This window comes from Ascidiella aspersa, chromosome 8 (genome assembly GCF_963924565.1).
Source record: "Ascidiella aspersa chromosome 8, kaAscAspe10.2, whole genome shotgun sequence".
NCBI lineage: Eukaryota > Metazoa > Chordata > Ascidiacea > Phlebobranchia > Ascidiidae > Ascidiella > Ascidiella aspersa.
The window spans coordinates 19,264,574-19,281,799 of NC_139454.1; the positions used below are offsets into that span (position 1 = coordinate 19,264,574).

At 36.3% G+C, this 17,226-nt stretch overlaps 1 protein-coding gene across 1 annotated transcript; it reads right to left on the bottom strand.

Annotated features, from left to right (window-relative positions):
* Positions 1-179: 179 nt before the first annotated feature.
* LOC146136727 (uncharacterized) lies at positions 180-16,459 on the bottom strand. The gene is made up of 11 exons (XM_083395325.1): positions 16,328-16,459; positions 14,655-14,782; positions 14,212-14,259; positions 13,237-13,763; positions 12,849-12,957; positions 11,171-11,276; positions 8,959-9,127; positions 5,519-5,616; positions 3,718-3,797; positions 2,836-2,920; positions 180-1,469 (listed from the first exon to the last, which is right to left on the bottom strand). Exons 2-11 carry the CDS (start codon positions 14,714-14,716, stop codon positions 1,458-1,460), a joined length of 1,296 nt encoding a protein of 431 aa, XP_083251451.1. The 5' UTR covers positions 14,717-14,782; positions 16,328-16,459; the 3' UTR covers positions 180-1,457.
* Between the last annotated feature and the right edge of the window lie 767 nt (positions 16,460-17,226).

Consider the following 17,226-nt stretch of genomic DNA (forward strand, 5'->3'; position numbering starts at 1 on the left):
AACTTAGAATGATCTAATTCTAATGCTAATCTAATTGGAAAAACTGGAATACTCAAATTTTAATTATAATCTAATTTTAAAACGCTAAAATAAGTCTAGTTGACCAAGTCTGGTCAGGTGGTTTTGAACGCTGCCTTTTTGTCTGAGCTCCTGAAAAAAATCGAAATAAAAAGCACGGGGCGATTTATTCGATGCTTTTGTTTGAAAATTCATTTTCTACACACGAGAACAGAAACAGGGACGTGTGGGTGATGACGTAACGAAAATGACGTCATTAAACAGCGAGGAAGGCTCCGAAAAGTGTTTTATCAGCAACCCAGTTCGAACAATCACGCCACGGTAACAACAAAAAAGAAACAAATATACAAGGAAAGAACAGGAAAAACAAACAAATGAAAACAAAAAAAAAGTCGAACAACTACACGAAGTGATATTCGAAATTATCGCTAGATATCCACATGTAGTTTCATTCGCATGTATAGGCCTAAGTATCACATTACACACAAGCAAATTCATTCTGCTTGTGGTTTAGGCGTTTTGTCCATTTTTTAAGTTTGCTTTGAACAACAAATTAAATTAGTCGAGTGATTTTTTTTTCAGGAACAGTAGTTTAGTAAATCAGTTGTAGGGGCACACAATAAGACCTTTAACACCATAGCATGAAGACCAACGTAATAATAACTAAATACGCAGTAAACCACGACGAAATACGACCTAAACCTGCCGGATTAATTACTAAACTCTTCGATAATAACATCAAAAACTTAGTTATGGGACGATTGTGTGCCGTTGTTTTAGCCCGGACTGTATGCCCTTGTTTGGGGTTAGGGGTGGGTAATAATGGGTGGAGTTATCGATGAAGTTGGGGGTATTGTGTGGGGTTAGGTAAATGGTTGCTTATATATTATTCTAGCCTAGCGGTTTAGGTCTTACAATGGCACATTTCGGTGTTATTTCGATTCATAACTTACTACTACCTTTCTGAGTTATTAATCCTATTTTGCTCTTATTTCCAACTGTGTTTTGTTCCGCCGATGATATTATTCCAATTTCGGTCTTACTGCCAAGTTCGCCAGAAAGTAAAGTTACGACAAGAAAGTTTAAATACACAAAATACACAGAAAAAGGCTAGAAGTAGAATCGAAAAAAAAAAAAACGGAAAAAAGTTTCCGACGGACGCAAAGAATAATACGAGAAAAAAAGAAGATAAATTTTGCTAAACGGGAGATGAAAAAAGCAGCCTAAAACTGTCCTAGAGGAGCCAGAAATTTGGCCTTGTAGAAATGCATAGGTTTCTCTGTGTTACAAAATGAATTCGCCGTGAAAATTTGGCCTGCGAAAGAAAACGCGTTCAGGTGAATAGAATATAGCTTCTGTAGTACGAGTCTTCGCTGACACCCATCGGTGGAAATAAATAAACGAGAATCCCGCGTGGTGTCGCCAGAGAGACGTTTTCGTCAGTTGTTGACCTGGGTGAGTAAAAATACGCTTTTTATAACGTTTTAAACAAAACTCTGAAAGGTAACTCTAACCCCGGACAGGACTGGTATTCACAAAAGTACACGCATATTTAACTTTTTTACTGATTTATGTATAAGTATTGTGTTTGTGTTCTTGTTACAAGTGACTACAACAGACAGTGTTTTAAAAAAACGTTTTTTAAGTAATCCAGGAAAATCAGTTAAATCGAAAAAAAAAATTAGGATTGTTTCGTAAAAAGCGCGAAAAAACGCAGTGCATAACGTTCGCACAAAACTACTTTACCTTTACCCAGCAAATTCTTAATATCAAAACAAATATTGATAAATATTAAAGTAACAATATAGATAAAATAGACATTTTTCGTTTTATATTGTGTGTTTTAAAATAAAACACTCTCGTTTCGGATTTTAACAAACCTTTAAGAAATTCTGGCTTAACTGAATTAGGTCGTAAACGGAACTGAACTCTATGCCAACTTTAACCCAGGACATGCCTGCTATTCACAAAAGTGCACGCATATAAAACTTTTATACTGATTTATGTATGAATGTAGTGTTTGTGTTCTTGTCGTCTACAACAGTGTATTATAAAAACGTTTCGTGTCGAGTCTTATTAATTTCAAGTAATACAGGAAAATAAGTCAAATCGAAAAATTTGTATTGCTTTGTAAAAAGGGCGCGAAAAAACGCAGTGTATAATGTTTGCACAAAATTACTTTACTTTTACCCAAAAGATTCTTGATATCTGCAAAATAAATGTTTTTTTAAAAATCTTTGTCAGAAGTTATAATTAATATATGTATAAACATTGTATATATGTAACGAGAGCCCTAATAGACCACCTAAATCCGTCGACTATACTGGGGGCTTTTGAAAAGATTATTTAATAATCAGATTATAGTGCAAGCAAGAACAGGCTAGAAAAACAACCAGCCTGCGGTGAGGTTCGAACTCACGTGCTTCATCAGGTCAAAGTATAAATAAAAACAATTGAAACGCACGTAAATCGTTTTCATTTCTAAATGCCCGGATGAAGCCAGGTTGTGCGAAAGCTTGTTGACAATTCAATACAATTTGTCTTTATAACGTGCTACCTTATTCCTCTATTTAGAATTAGACAAATAAGGCCATATTTACGAAGATTTCTAAATAGATTGGGAATCCGCAAAATGCTCAACTGGTTACCTTCTTAAACTTGCGCCAAAATCACAGTTGTTGTACTACTACACTTGTGTAAGTAACTTTCATAAATGTATACAAATATATATACTATATGTGAAGAGTGTGTGCCACTATGGGTATAGTTATTCGGATGCTTCTAAAACAGAATTCGTAAATAAATTGAACTAGTTACCTTCTTAAACTTGCGAGATCTCGGTTGTGGAGCGGCGAAAAAGAGGCGATCAAATTTATCGGAATGTGATCGTTCCTGGCTCCACCTAGTGACAAAAAAATGGAGTGAAAATAAGTTATCCTAGTATTTATTAGTTTACCGAAGTTCAAAAAACAATGCGTGGTTTGAATTTGCGTATTGTTAGGCGTGGTGTTGTTGGACTCCCTGATAAAGGCATCCTGGATAGGTAGCCGAAACGTAACAAATAAATATCAGAAGAACTTGTTTTCAGTATATACTATGCCTGGTAGGAACAGCATATTCAAGTGAAGTGAATATTGCAAACAGCGCAATTAAATATATCTATCTTGACGCACACATTACATACATAATTTTTATTGTAGGTTAAGTTACAATGGTATGACACCGTTTTGGACACCAAATTAGTTTGTGTAACTAGCATTTTTTAAAGGTGAGGTTTTAGTGACTGCAACAATTCCACTAATTTTGCAAAAATACATTCTCCTGTAGTTATGGCAATATAGGCTATATTTTAAGAAACGTTGTAGAAATTTAATAGACCCTTAAAATAAAATAAAAACTGCACATAGTTGCAAAACGATCACCTGGCCCTGCGATATTTATTTATTAAATAAAACGGGATTCAAACTTGGGAATCTTATTTAACAAGATGTTAACGCGGCATGCGCTAAACAGCTTTCACCTGTACAACAGACTCGCCTTTTTGAATCGTCCCTTCGCCAGCTTAGCATTTATTTACAGATTTCCAAGGAAAACCGCATTGTGTGCATTCAAGCACAAACCGCAAGCGATAGGCTGTGTGTATATTTAGACACTTTGCCGTTAAAAGAGCCTCGGGCCTTAGCGTACGTCGGCACTTACGTAAGTCCGTTGGCTTCCGTCGAAATCCAGACGCGTCCGTCGCTCGCCCGTCTACGCACGTCACCGCTGCTCGCTAGAAGCTTTGAAAAACAAGAAATTTGCTTAAATATGGTAAAGAATGTTAATAACCACATATTATTGCATTAAATTGTTTTGAACATTCTAATAAAACACTTGCGGATTGTCAACGTCATAACAAGTAAAAATCCTATTGTGTTAACATTCGAATTCAACAAAAGTTACAATATTGAACGTCATAGTGGTTTGAATATCTAATTTAACATAGAATATATATTTTAAGTCCACAAAAGTATTAGCTTTCCACTAACGCTTAAATAAATGAATTAGTCAAAATATATAAAAAGTTTGTTATTCGACCTAAATAAAGGTTGCATAGTGATTATCAATACTACAGACATTCTTAACGACGTCATAATTTTGGAATTTACGGTTTGGCGTATAAAAGGAAAATCAAAGCCCATACAGAAGTAGTCAGCATTGTGTAAACATTTGAAAGAATATATTTTTTACATTATGTTGACTGGAATTTGTAGTTCGACAAACAAAATAGTTAAAGCCCCATACAAAATGGTCTGCATTGTGATAGGTTTCCTATAAAACAATGTCATTGTCGACGTCATATTGTGTACAAGCCAATACAAAGGAGGTGGTATTGTGTAACACTACAATACAACAATGGTTATTATGGTCGTTATAATGAACGGAATTTGTATTTAGGCATAAAATATATAAATGTAATAGGCAGTACGAATATGACTTCAATGTTCAGCATTCCAAATAAACAATATCAACGACAAAAAAGGTAAAATCATCTCGTTCAGCAGAATTAGATATATACAATTTTTCAATTGTTTCTTGTGAATCTTAAAAAGTCTTTGAATAGATTTAAGTTTGGAAAAATCTTTCAAGAAGCATTTTTTAATTGTTTTAAAACACATAATTTAAGCTGCACAATGTACATAAATTAAATCCAACGACTGCTCAAAGAACATAGGGTCTTGGCAGACTTTTTAAAATGTTAATCAATTTAAATACATTCAAAAACTTTTAAAGAGTTAAAGACTTTGTGACAAGACTGCAACGCCAGTCAAACTCTTTGTTGCAGTTCAAAACATTGCCCTTCAAAACAGCAGAATCGCGAAAACGGCTTATTTATTGTTGGACCCGCCCGCCAATCTCTCTCCCTGCCAAGATAAGCCCGAAATTGAAGACGGGGTCAGCTGTAGTTTGCTGTAAAACGCGTGCCGTGTCAGGTACGGCTGCAGGGCATTGCAAGAAATGTTCACGCCTTCTGAAGCTAAAGTTTGCTGCCTTGAGTTCCTTCCAGAAAAAGCGAGATATTTTAATGGAAAAGTCCCGTACAACTGAGTGAGGTACTAAGAATAACAAAGCCCATACAGCAGTAGCATTTAAAACGTTTCGAATATCTCTTTATTCATTTTGAAAAATCCTACCTACTTCTGTATGGACCTTGATATTTTGACTATGTCTAACTACAACCTATATCCATTATCTTTAAGATTTATTCATACTGCATGGGCTTCGATATTCTACTGCGTCTTACTACAACCTCCAGCCATTATGCATAGCACCAATGCAACGCCAAACTTACTACATTCGACAACCAAATCAATATTCTCTCAAGTTTCCCGCAATAGACACCCATACAACCCTAGTATCGAACGACTAACGATACTACCACTTAAGCATGTTTAAAATGTAAGACGATTACACTATGGAATTTTTCAATCAAGCAAATTTTCAAAAACGAGCGTATTACCTGCGTTGTGATAGGCGATGACGTCATTTGATTGTGACGCACCAGTGACGTCAGGAGGGTGTTGACAGTGCGTTGGTCTATGCAGTCGTGGATGTTGGCTGGAGGAAAGTTAAAAGACGTTTAGGAAGTCATTGGTAAACTTAAAATTATGAATATTATTACGATTGCACCTATTAGTTTGATTAAGTTTTGGTTTGACTATGGTAATGGCGACGTATGGTATCGGATCGCGATAATTTTTGCCAACAATATCGCGTAACATTAACTGATATATATATTGGAACCGGAATGAAATAGCAAGTATCAGAAGTCCCTATTGCCCAGTCCCAGCTAAAAACTACTGATTTTGTCAAAGGTAGGTAGTAATTTCGCCAAGCGGATTTATTTCAATTCATCACAAATGGCAATAAAAGTAGACCAATAATAAACTAGCGTTGATGGTTTTACGACGTTGATTTTACAACGCGGTAAACTGCTAAGTTACGGTGGCAGACCAGGATTTTTGTTGATACGAGGTGAACCGACTTTTGTGATTCAAGTGTTGTACAAGGCAAAACCTCAAGCTCGATGAATCATTTACCAAGTCACGGCACAGTGCGGAAAGTTTAATACGGAGAACAGGAAAATGACAAAATCGGCGTTTCTCACAAATTGCCGAACAAAATACAGTCCCAACGCTAAAGCAGAGGTTTTTAAACTGGGGTCCGTGAATTAGTTTTAGGGTTCCTTTAAGGCAGTGGTTCTCAACCTTTTTGTTCTCGCGACCCCCTTTAAGTTTTCGATAACTTGCGCGACCCCAAATTATAGTGAATGATAAATAAACCTGAGTAAACAAAAAACACATTTTAAAATTGGCAAAATTCAAAAGGGAAAAAATCTATTAAGGATTCTATCAAAATTTGGCTAAAATGTGCTATGCACAACAAGCTAAAGGTTTGAGCCAGGGTTGCCAGAGATTGACAATTTAGGTCAAATAATATTTAGCATGAACCTAGTGTGAGACTAAAGGTAATCAATGGAGATAACTGTTCATGGTGAGCAGCGGAAATTCCTTTCAAATTTACAAATAGGTTAGTCGTTAACAGCAGTGCAATAATAAAGCTGTCTGTATATTCTATTTCTCTTTGCCAAAACGGCAAGACCAAAATTTTATTACGGGTATTCTGTGGATGTTTTGGAAAAGGCTATTTAAAATGTTATGATACCGCTGAAAAGTAGAAATACTTTGCCTGTAACCCATTGTAAACCTAGCACATATTTTATTGTTACTTGGCCTAAATTTCAATTTGAAACTAAATCGCCCTATACTACACCTGGCGCTTTAGTACTGCAGAAAATGATTGCAGAAATACGCATCAAAGCGCGAACAATTTTTCAATTAACGTTGTTAAAGTTGTATAAACAAAGTTTGTAGGCTTCGTGAGCCCGTGGTTTTACTTCATCCCACAATGTTTCAAATAAATTCGGCCAAATTAGGACAGAAAGCTTACTGTCCTAATGATTTACAAACCGTCGGACACAGCAGTTAAATTAGGAAAATTTATTGTAAATTGAGACAAAAACGTAAAGGATTATTTTTAACTTAAAGGGGTTTTATGAAAAGTAAGCAGTGGGCCAGAACAAATTGTGCCCGCAACTTCTAAAATAACGCGAAAGTTGCGGGCCAGTGACGTAAGAAAGCGAGCGAGGCTAGTTCATTGACAAAAACAGCGATGATGGAACACGCACACGCGCTGAAGACAGCAGCCCACAAAGATGAGTCATGGGTAGCGGTGCTGTAGTATAGTGCAGCCAAAACCGCAGTTGGACGCGGACACGCAAAAACCAAAGCATTACATCACGTCTATTTTGAACGCCTTGCCCGTAACTCTCACTGGCCCCGTTTTGGCGCGCTTGTACGCTACGTTTAACGGCGCCAATGGCAACCTGGGGTTCGAATTGGACGCTTTTTCGCATCGCAAGCTCCAAATTTCGGATGAAGCCTTTTTTTAACTACTAATACTTAACACATCATTTTTGAAGAAGTCCTGAACCAGTCGGAATAAGACCTAAATGGTCAGAATCAGGCATGTACAACCTTTTACTTAACACCAATCCCTAGTCCTAAGTACATCACTAAGTCTCCCAATTACCATAAACTCACCCCAAACAGGGGGAAACAATCCGGTGCCCAAACAGCGGCGCCCTAACGCCGCCATTCGACCTAGAGCGCCCAAACGTCGACACCAAACCAGAACGATGGCCCCGATTGTCCCATACCCTCTCCCTTCAGTTTTAGACGTTATTTTTGCTATTTAGGCCTTACTCCGGTGAATTTCGGACTTATTTTTCGACAGGTTTAGGTCTTATTCTGACGATTTTAGATCTTATTATTTGTGGACATTACTGCGTATTTGGCTTCATTATGTCATTGGTCTTAATACAATACAATGGTATTATAGATTTTCCTGCTTTTGATATTGATCCTCATCCTGCATGTCTTATTGTGTGCGCACAAACCAAACTTATGCAAATTTGCGGCAGCATCACTGGTGACCCTTAAATTTGGCTGCGCGCTCCCCAGCTTTAAGAACAACCGTCGCATACCGACTCTGGGTCAGCTACATAGAGCCTATACACGAGTGTAGGTGTGCGGTGGTATTACATTACAAGCCTGCGGGCGAACCACGACGTTAGGTTAACCGCTAAGCTGAGTAAATTAGAAACCCGAAGGCAGGCAGACGTATCGCTGAAAATTGGTTGAGTTGGTGCTAATGCGATACTAAGGTATTTCGAAGTTCGTAATCGAAACAAAACGCAGCTTGAGTTATTTTTACTATAATTAAGTTATTTTTTGCTATAATAAATTTTGAAAACAAAAAAAACAGCACAAAAATTAAGCAAATATGGTGTGACGCATGGTCTAAAGTCAAATTGTTCAAATTAAGTGTAGTGATGTCCGATAATATCGGATCGGAGCCGATACCCGATGCCAAGTGGTAGTATCTAAAGCAAAGTTGGGTCTAAAAACCCGGAAAATCACATTTCAATACTTTAAATTGTCTTCGCTTGTTTGAGCATAATAATGACGTCATTCGGTATCGGATCGCGATACTTTTTGTCCAAAATATCGGCCATTGTTAGTGGAATATAATGTCAAGTGTGGGACACCCCTAAGCAAGTGTGACCAGTGGACAGAGCGTTAAACTTTCAAACAAACGGCAGCAATAGCTTATTTGATATATATTGTTGTTATATGATTGTATACCGTTATTCTGTAGTTGGGGCTTATTGTTTTGGCTGTTAAAAGCCAGTTACGTTGAGCAATAAATTGGCGTTAGAAATACCGTAATTGTTTATTTCAAGGAAAGCTATACTTTTATGTAAAGTTGTTTGCTCAAAAATGAAAAAATGCGTAATTTGCTTTCGTAGGTTGGTATCCAAAAAAAGTAAAAACTTACCAAGAGCCTTCTTCTTGTTTTTCACTCTTCTTCTCTTCACGAGGTACCGACGCTCACCGTTGCCTGGCAACCTGGCCTTGGGCACGTTGAACTCGCTGAAGTGTGACGGCACGTGACGAGCGAGTCCCGATTGAGCGCTGAAGCTTGCGTCACATCCGTCCAACCAGCACTGGGGAAATAACACAAGGGTCCCGTGAAGCGATGTGAAATAGATCAACTTGATTTCACACAATTCCTGTTTCGATACAGGATTTAGACCACCGGGAAACGCAACTTTTGTATTATTTTATTTGGAAACGCAACTTTTATATTATTTATAAATTCGATACCTGTAGGAATAACGAATTCAGAATATCGAATCGTAGTATACTTTTAATAAATTATTTAACCTCGATTTTGTTTAAAGGGGGGCCCACAGTCACAGCAATAAATGCAAAATATTTTGTTGAACTATATATTGCGATAAAAAATAATCTCAAGCTCTGCACCTGGCATTACACGTTAGTGCTAAACTTGCCACTCGCGTTTGTACAATTAGGCGCAACCAACGGCGGTAAAACTTATATCCGTTCCAATTTCGTGTAATAAATGGCAGAATTGAATACTGTACGAATTCCACTTAGATTCGAGTCCAAGGATTCGTAATTTTACTTTGAACATCCCTAGCTACCTGGAGTACAAAATGTGTGACACCCACCTAAACTTGTCACTTTTAAGAACATAATATATAAGGTGTAGGATAGTAAACCACTTCTGTAAAATGGCTATTATTAAAGGCTTCTTCTGTATACCCTTCGGAGAAGGCCATTTTCACTACAATTGAAGGAGTGGTAATTGGTAAGTTGTTTTCATAAAAGCTGTGGAAATTTTTATGGCCGTCGGACGTAAATGTTGGCATAGGCCGACAGCAAGTTGACGACCGATGGGCTTGTTAAGAATCCTGCTTTATTGAGGTTCTGTGCTGTGTTATCGCGCTGTGTTAAAACCGCAGTTTCGATGCCATTCTGCGATAGCACACGGTGCTCGGGATGTTGGTCTTGTGTACACAAACCTCAATAGTGGAATACTCCTTTGCATAGGAGCCGAACGTGGGTGTGCGGAGCGCTTTTAGACGCTCTGGATTTCTGGTAGCGAGTCAAAATGCTCTGGAATTAGAACAAGTAACGCGCGCAATTAGTGTGCAAAATTAATTCTGTAGCTGTAGCACAGTTTTGGTTCTCCAAAATTGTTTAAAACTTTCCTGAATTACCACGTCGGCACTAGGCCATTGAACCCCAAAACTATGTTTTTAACTAAATGTAAATTATATTTTATTAAATGATACATTTTGCCTATTTAAATGCAACGTTTTTAGCCTAAAGGCGCTGAAAGACAGTTACACTATGCTAAATGGTTTGTTTCAGTCATAGCGTGCAATAGCGCAATAGCTGTTATCTGAAAGATTTCACATTATTTTTGGTATGTAATAATCATTTTTGTACAAAAAACGCCCTTTAATTTTTAAGTTTGGTGCCTATGCTCCTTTGCACATAACAGTGCGTTTGACGGTAGAGGTTAAAAACCGCGTAATATATGTTAAAACTTGTCCGGAAAGTGATGTTTTTTTCAGATTCATATACGAGTCGCGGGAATACACTTTTTGAAAACAAAAATGTACTGTACAAAAAAATAAAGGTTTCCTCAAAAAACGAAATATATGCCCCCAAAAAATTGTTTAACCACTGTGGAAATACTGGTATTAGTTTGAAAAGCTTTTATACACATATTAATGTTAATACAACAATCAACTAAAATAAAGAGTTTAAACTTTTTTTCAGTAGTTGAAAACACCAAAACCGTCTCTAATTATGGTTGAAACTATCTATGTAAAAAAGCATAAACTTGTAGGTTTTTATTCAGGTTAGAACTGCAGAAATTTATTAAGTTGTACGTTTTTAGCAAACAAAAAAAGAGTTATTGGTGCCTTTCCAACAATGAAATTAAGGCATAGCTTTGTACAAGTAGTTGAATAATACATTTTTTTAGTTTCAAACCAGCTTTAGTTTTAAAAAAAAATTTTAACATTTTTGTTAGTATTAAACCAAACATAAGAAAAAAAATGAAAACTTTTAGATCAAGGCAAATATGTACAAAGGCTTTTTCGTGGGTCATTAGGAGTTTAAGCCAAATGTAACAGGTCCTCATGGATTAATAGATTAGAAATAAAATCTACCTGGAATCTTTTGACCCCTGTATGGACCCGAACGTGTTGCTCCAGACAAGAAAGGTTGCGTGTCGGCTTCTGGTAAACTTTGCAGCCAGACCAAAGGCAGCAGAATCTGTTTGTAAACACACTTTTGTAAATATGTAGGGGTTTTGCAAGGTCAACAGATTCAATGAGTCTGCGATGGCTTTATGATACTTAAGCCATAATCGTTGGTCAAAAAGCAACTTCAGAAGAAATAGATGTAACAGTTGTTGAACACATATGGGTTGGGTATCTTTCATTGGGTTTTGCAAGGTATTTATTTTTCTGTTTAAAATTATTTCCTGGCCATGATAGCAAAAAAGTTGAATACAAAAATACGCAAAAGCACAAGAAAGAATTTTATATTAACACTTATCCCTTGATTATGCACTTTACTTTGTTTCAAATAAAAATTAACTATAACTGAATCCAAGGTTTGGAACAGCCCGAAAACAGACACTCTTTTTAGTTGCGTGTGATAAGATTATCTCCAATCGACTTGATCTGATAATATCCAATATACAAGCTGACGTATCGCATTAATAGTCAACTGCATGTGTAGTCTATACATTGTTTCTTTGCTTATTAATTTGTTTTAATTAGTTTGGTCATATCTCATTTGGGGTCGCACAATAAAAATTGCATTAAAAGTGGGTTGCGAACTGAAAAAGGTTGGGAAGCACTAATCTAGACTATATTATCGACATCCATATTGAGTTGTAAAGACGTAAAATAAAAGCTATTGAAAGCTATTGAAAGCAATCCAAATGAACATTCTAGAACTTTAACCAATGGCCATAAGCTAACCATAGAACTAAACTTAAAAAAACGAAATAAAATATGGTGAACAGTATAACACAGGGAAGTCTCTAAAGATCAAGGTTTCCAAAATATGTTTTAACGTTTTTTTGATTCCAGTAGTGATTAATTTGAAAGCTTCTTGTCACAATTTTCGATTTGTGAGTAATATCTATATTAAGGACTTTATTTTCCTACATTGTGAAAAGTTAATGTTATTGTTTTAATTTGGTTTTATTGTTGCATTGCAATAAACCAGTTTGCACAAAACCTTCATATCTTAATTTGAATGAATGTAAATACATACAACAAACAATGTTATTAAAACAGAGACAACATCAATGTAAGTTAAATATCATTTCCAAACACTTGTAAAGACAAGGCACCATGTGCTCAGTGACCCTTGACCACAAGTAATAGAATGCTTACATATTTAAATTAGTCATGCGCAAGTTTAACTGTAACTAGCAACAAAAGATGTACGTGGGGTCATAAACTTGGTTTGGCTTTCACATGAAAGCACGAAAGCTGAGTACACAGTTCGGGAATTTACCAAAGTCAATACAAAAGGGGAGGCTTTGTCAATATTTGACAAAGGGAAAAAAGCGTTTACCCCTTTGCAGAGTGCTACGAATTCAAGGTCAAATTTAAATAAATATATCAAAGCCCATAGAGAATTAGGTATCATTTTAAAAGTTTAACATGTTAAAAATAAAAGAGAAAACGTTCTAACTGTTACTTCCAAACATTATGCTCTAAAATCAAGAGTTAAGAAATTTATAGTTTTTACAAAAAGTTAATACAGATAACGAGAATTGGACAAAAAAAAATGAGTTATTCACTAAAAAATTTAATTTTCTTTTACCTCTTTGTGTCTGCGTTTACGTGACATGTTTCAATATGTCGGTGGATTTCACGATTTGTGGAAAAAGCTTCCAGGCAATTGTCCCACTTGCACAGCGTTGTTCTTTGCTCTGGCCATGCGAACAAAAAGAATAAAACTGGATTTCAATTTTAGAATGCTTTATACTGACAACTTGCAATCTAGTCACATTTATACAATCTGTTACCAGCTTATACAGTTCTTATATTTGCACTGCTTGTTGATTTGTAAAAGATTCTAAATTCTAAAACACAAACTTAAAGTTCCGCTGACATGTTTATTACATTAGAATTTATTTTAAATATGTAAAAAAAATTTTACAAAAAAAAAATAAAGAGCATTCAGCAGTTTTCACACATATATAGCAAACCTTTTTTTGTAGGTGTTGGTTCTAGTTTTGGTGGCGGCACAAGGCATAGGCGGTTTTCAACAATCGGTTCACAGTTTACGGACGACGTACAGGACAAGCTTGCTTTCGGCAGCTCATCAAAACTGTCCGACGATTTCATCGAGTTCTCGTCGAAATAGTCGCCGCCAAGAGAACCACTCGGTGTCGCCGATTCAAACCCGGAATCGGGGCTATCAACATTCATTTCATCGTCTTCATCACTGGTAGGATAGAGTTTCAGCGGCGACGATATTATTGTTCTGTCACTGGATGGCGTTATTGGACTTGAGCTGTGGTAACCATCACTGTTTTGCGCATCGTTGCATATCTTTGGGCCGAGTATGGCATTTTGTATGGGTTCGAGGCACGGGTGACTTGTCGGAGTTGTGGTCGAGGGGGTGGTTTCCATAGTAACAAACGAGGTATTGTCGCGTCCGACAGCATAGTTTGGGGGGCGTGAGGTAGAAAGGCCGGATGGGGTGAAAATCGGGTCTCTGTTCGAGGATGTACTGCACGTAAAACAGATTTTACGTCATTTAAAATCACTTCATATCTGAATTAGTAATAATAATAGAGAATAAAGCATTTTTTCAATTTTTTAAAATAAATCTTAAGATTAAAAATATTAAAGCCCATACAGAAGTAGGTAGCATTTTGTAATTGGTTTCAATAAATCTTGAGATTATTGCTGGGAGTTGTAGTAAGACGTTGAATGAATATCAAAGCCCAAAACAGAAATTGGTAGCATTTTGTGAACAGTCTGATACCTACTTCTGTATGTCGTTTGATATTTTTTTTAAACCTGCTTTTTTCTTATTAGCCCACTTTTATGAAGTTTGCTTTCTTGGCAACTCTACATTAGAATCAGTTGTAAATCACTGCTGTATTTTGCTTTTAAAAGCGCAAAGAAAGTATTGATAGCGTTGTGTATAAAGAAAGAAAAGAAAGCTAACCCACCTTCTGGTGCCACAACTCTTGCCCAAACTTAACTTCTTTCTTTGAGGCCTGTTTGCAATAAAACACAGGATTCAATTTCACACAAAATCAACAGTATTCAACAAAGAAAGACAACTTATATAAATTCCGAAAGCGTGTGAGGAGAAGAAATATAATTACCAGAGGATCTGTTTTTGATTAAAATCACATGAAGTTTTCCCACCCATTTACCGAACATTCAAATTGGCACTAGTGTAAAAGGAACTGCAAAATTACAATACAATTTATTGCTAAAGCTGTTTATCGAACTCTGAATCCTTTTCAAAATTTGCACTACTGTTTACAGCTTTAGCAATAAATCATATTGTAATTTTGCAGATCTGGCTACAATAGTGCTAATTTCGAAGTTCTATAAAATGGCAAGCTGGGCAAATAGCCTCTTTCAATGTAAAACAGAATTTTACCTTTTTCGATTTGTTTTGAAGTCATGGTACCTTGCTTTTCTTTCACTTATTTCTGACATCATGGCAGAAGAAAAAACACACAGCCAGACAAACAGAGGTTTTTAGTTTCGGATAATCTCAAGGCAGCACTAAAATAAAACAAAACTATGCATAATTTTTTTGTAATTAACTATCCTTTAATTAACTTATTATTATTATTATTATTTATTAGCACATCTTCATAATTAACCATGACTTATGCTTGATAGTAGCTTAAAAATAACATTTTGGACTTTAGTTAATGATTAATCAGTTGCAGCTCTCAAATTTAAATAGGTTTAAACTCATTAGGCAGAATTAAAGAATAGAGTACATTATAAATAGATAGCATAAACGTAATCTGCCTGTAAACTAAACATCTTAACAGCTAACTATTATACACAATCCATCAACAGCAAAGCGCAATAAACACCTGTCTATAAAGATTTAACTTTTATTATCAAAGTCCCACTCTTATCTAAATTGGCAAGAACAAACCGTCTGCCTTGTCATGATCTTTACTGGCGTTCGAAAAATAAAAAAAACGTGCTATTTAAACTCTAGAAGCTACAACGCCAGCAGTTCTGGCTAAATTTGGGAGAAAATCTCGGCAAAGTTCGCCCAGTTCTTTGACTTTTTTCTTTTTCGACCCGAGCCGAAATCTTGCGTGGCGCGTAGTCGGCAATTATGACGCATAATGAAGCGTTATGACGCTGCGCGGTCGAGCCAAGGCCATCGGACCTGCATTGAATGACGCTCACTTATTAATATTGACGACGCTTTCGAGATCAAATCGTGCGTATTTTAGGCAGATTTAGCGAAACTCGCGTTTAAGTTTTGCGTTAACTACGGCCTTTTTAGCGAATGTTGGATTTTTTTCTCTCTAAAAATACGTTTTTTGTTCTAATTTTGACCGGGACTGTACAAACTTTATAATCGGAGACCAAATTTAGTTTATTAAAACGTTTTTGCGACGCTTTACGTTTGACAGTGATATTCAGAATATTTTAACGTTTTGTCTGCTTGCCTGCTTTTTTATATATCTTGTCTAAACACTATTTGCAAAAAAAAAATGTTTACGAAAGGGTGAAGTAACATCTAATAATCCAACTGGAAACTCAACGGCAAAATTGCTGTTGTTACCCTACAGGACTAAGTATTTATAGTGTGAAAACTTGTTATTATTTTCGCTTTAAAAACGGAAATGTAGCGTCACTTTTAGTTGATTTACCTTGAATAATACGTTTTTTTCTGCCACAGGTTTCTTTACGAAAATTATACATACGACGAAAATCGATAAAAAAAATTGACACAACGAAAATGGTGATTGCGTATTTGCGTTATACGCTGGGACAACAAGAGTTTGCTCTACAACTTAATAATATTTTTATAAAATCCATTTATGTAGCGAACACAAAACACACTTTTTAGCAGCAGTAACGCCGGCCATAATAGTGACATAAGAGCGGATAAAACAACGAAGTTTCTTTTTCAAAATACAAAAATGTCCAAGTGGTTTAACCGTCTATGAAAAACAAATAAAAACAACAAAGGTTACATTTTGCATTTTAGGAGTAAAATACAAACTCTTAACAGTTATGAAAACAACAGAGTGAAACCTTACAATACGAAAACGTTAGGCCTAGAATACAAACCTTATATAAACACAGAGGTCTCTTTATGCCGATTGCGATTCCTTATTGAATTTGCCTCAGTAGAGCAACACACATTTTATACACACAAAGCTAAAACAGTTGAGAACCTTAATCTAGAATTGTCCTAAATCTGTAACGAGAAATAATTCAGTAACTGTGCTGTCCAATTTGTTCTCTAGTTGGTGGTAAAATAACATGCCGTTATCGACTTATTTGGTTACAATTACAACCCATAGGAGCATGTTATCTGAACTACGGAATTTCTTTCAAACTAACTAAAATGGTACATATTTCTTACAGATTAACCAGATAATATAATAATGTATTTTTGTCTCGAACACCTCAGTGCAAAATGCCTAGTAAAGTTTTACGAAGATTTTGCGACATTCATCAAGAACTTAATAAAACAAGTTGCCTTTTTCCGCGAAGCAAAGCACTAAGAGCACAGCGGAACAGTCCCAGGCGGTTAATTGCGCGGCTAAAGCCCTCTGAAGCAAGCAGATAATTACGTGGCCGACTCCCACAAATTGTTTGGTCAGGACTCACGACTGCGACCCTAAATAGGCCCGACGGCAATTCAGCGATGCGCAAAACAGCACAAGCGTAAAAACGTGGCGCAAAGCTTAAAGGGAAGATAGGCAATCCTTTCCTAAAACTAAACCGCAGCTGTGGCGATCGAACATCGGTATTTCTATTAGTAATTATATAATGTGTTTGCTTCGCGTGTGAACTTGAAAAGTCTGTTTGAAAACGTTCTGGCATATTTCCTTTTCCCGCATGCATCCATCCTATACCGAGGCCGTTAACTGACCAGTTAATCCCTAACGCATTCGCTTTTCCTGAGATGTTAGTTCATTCAAATTCTACTGTACTGGCGGAGCTATGCTGGATTTTTCAAA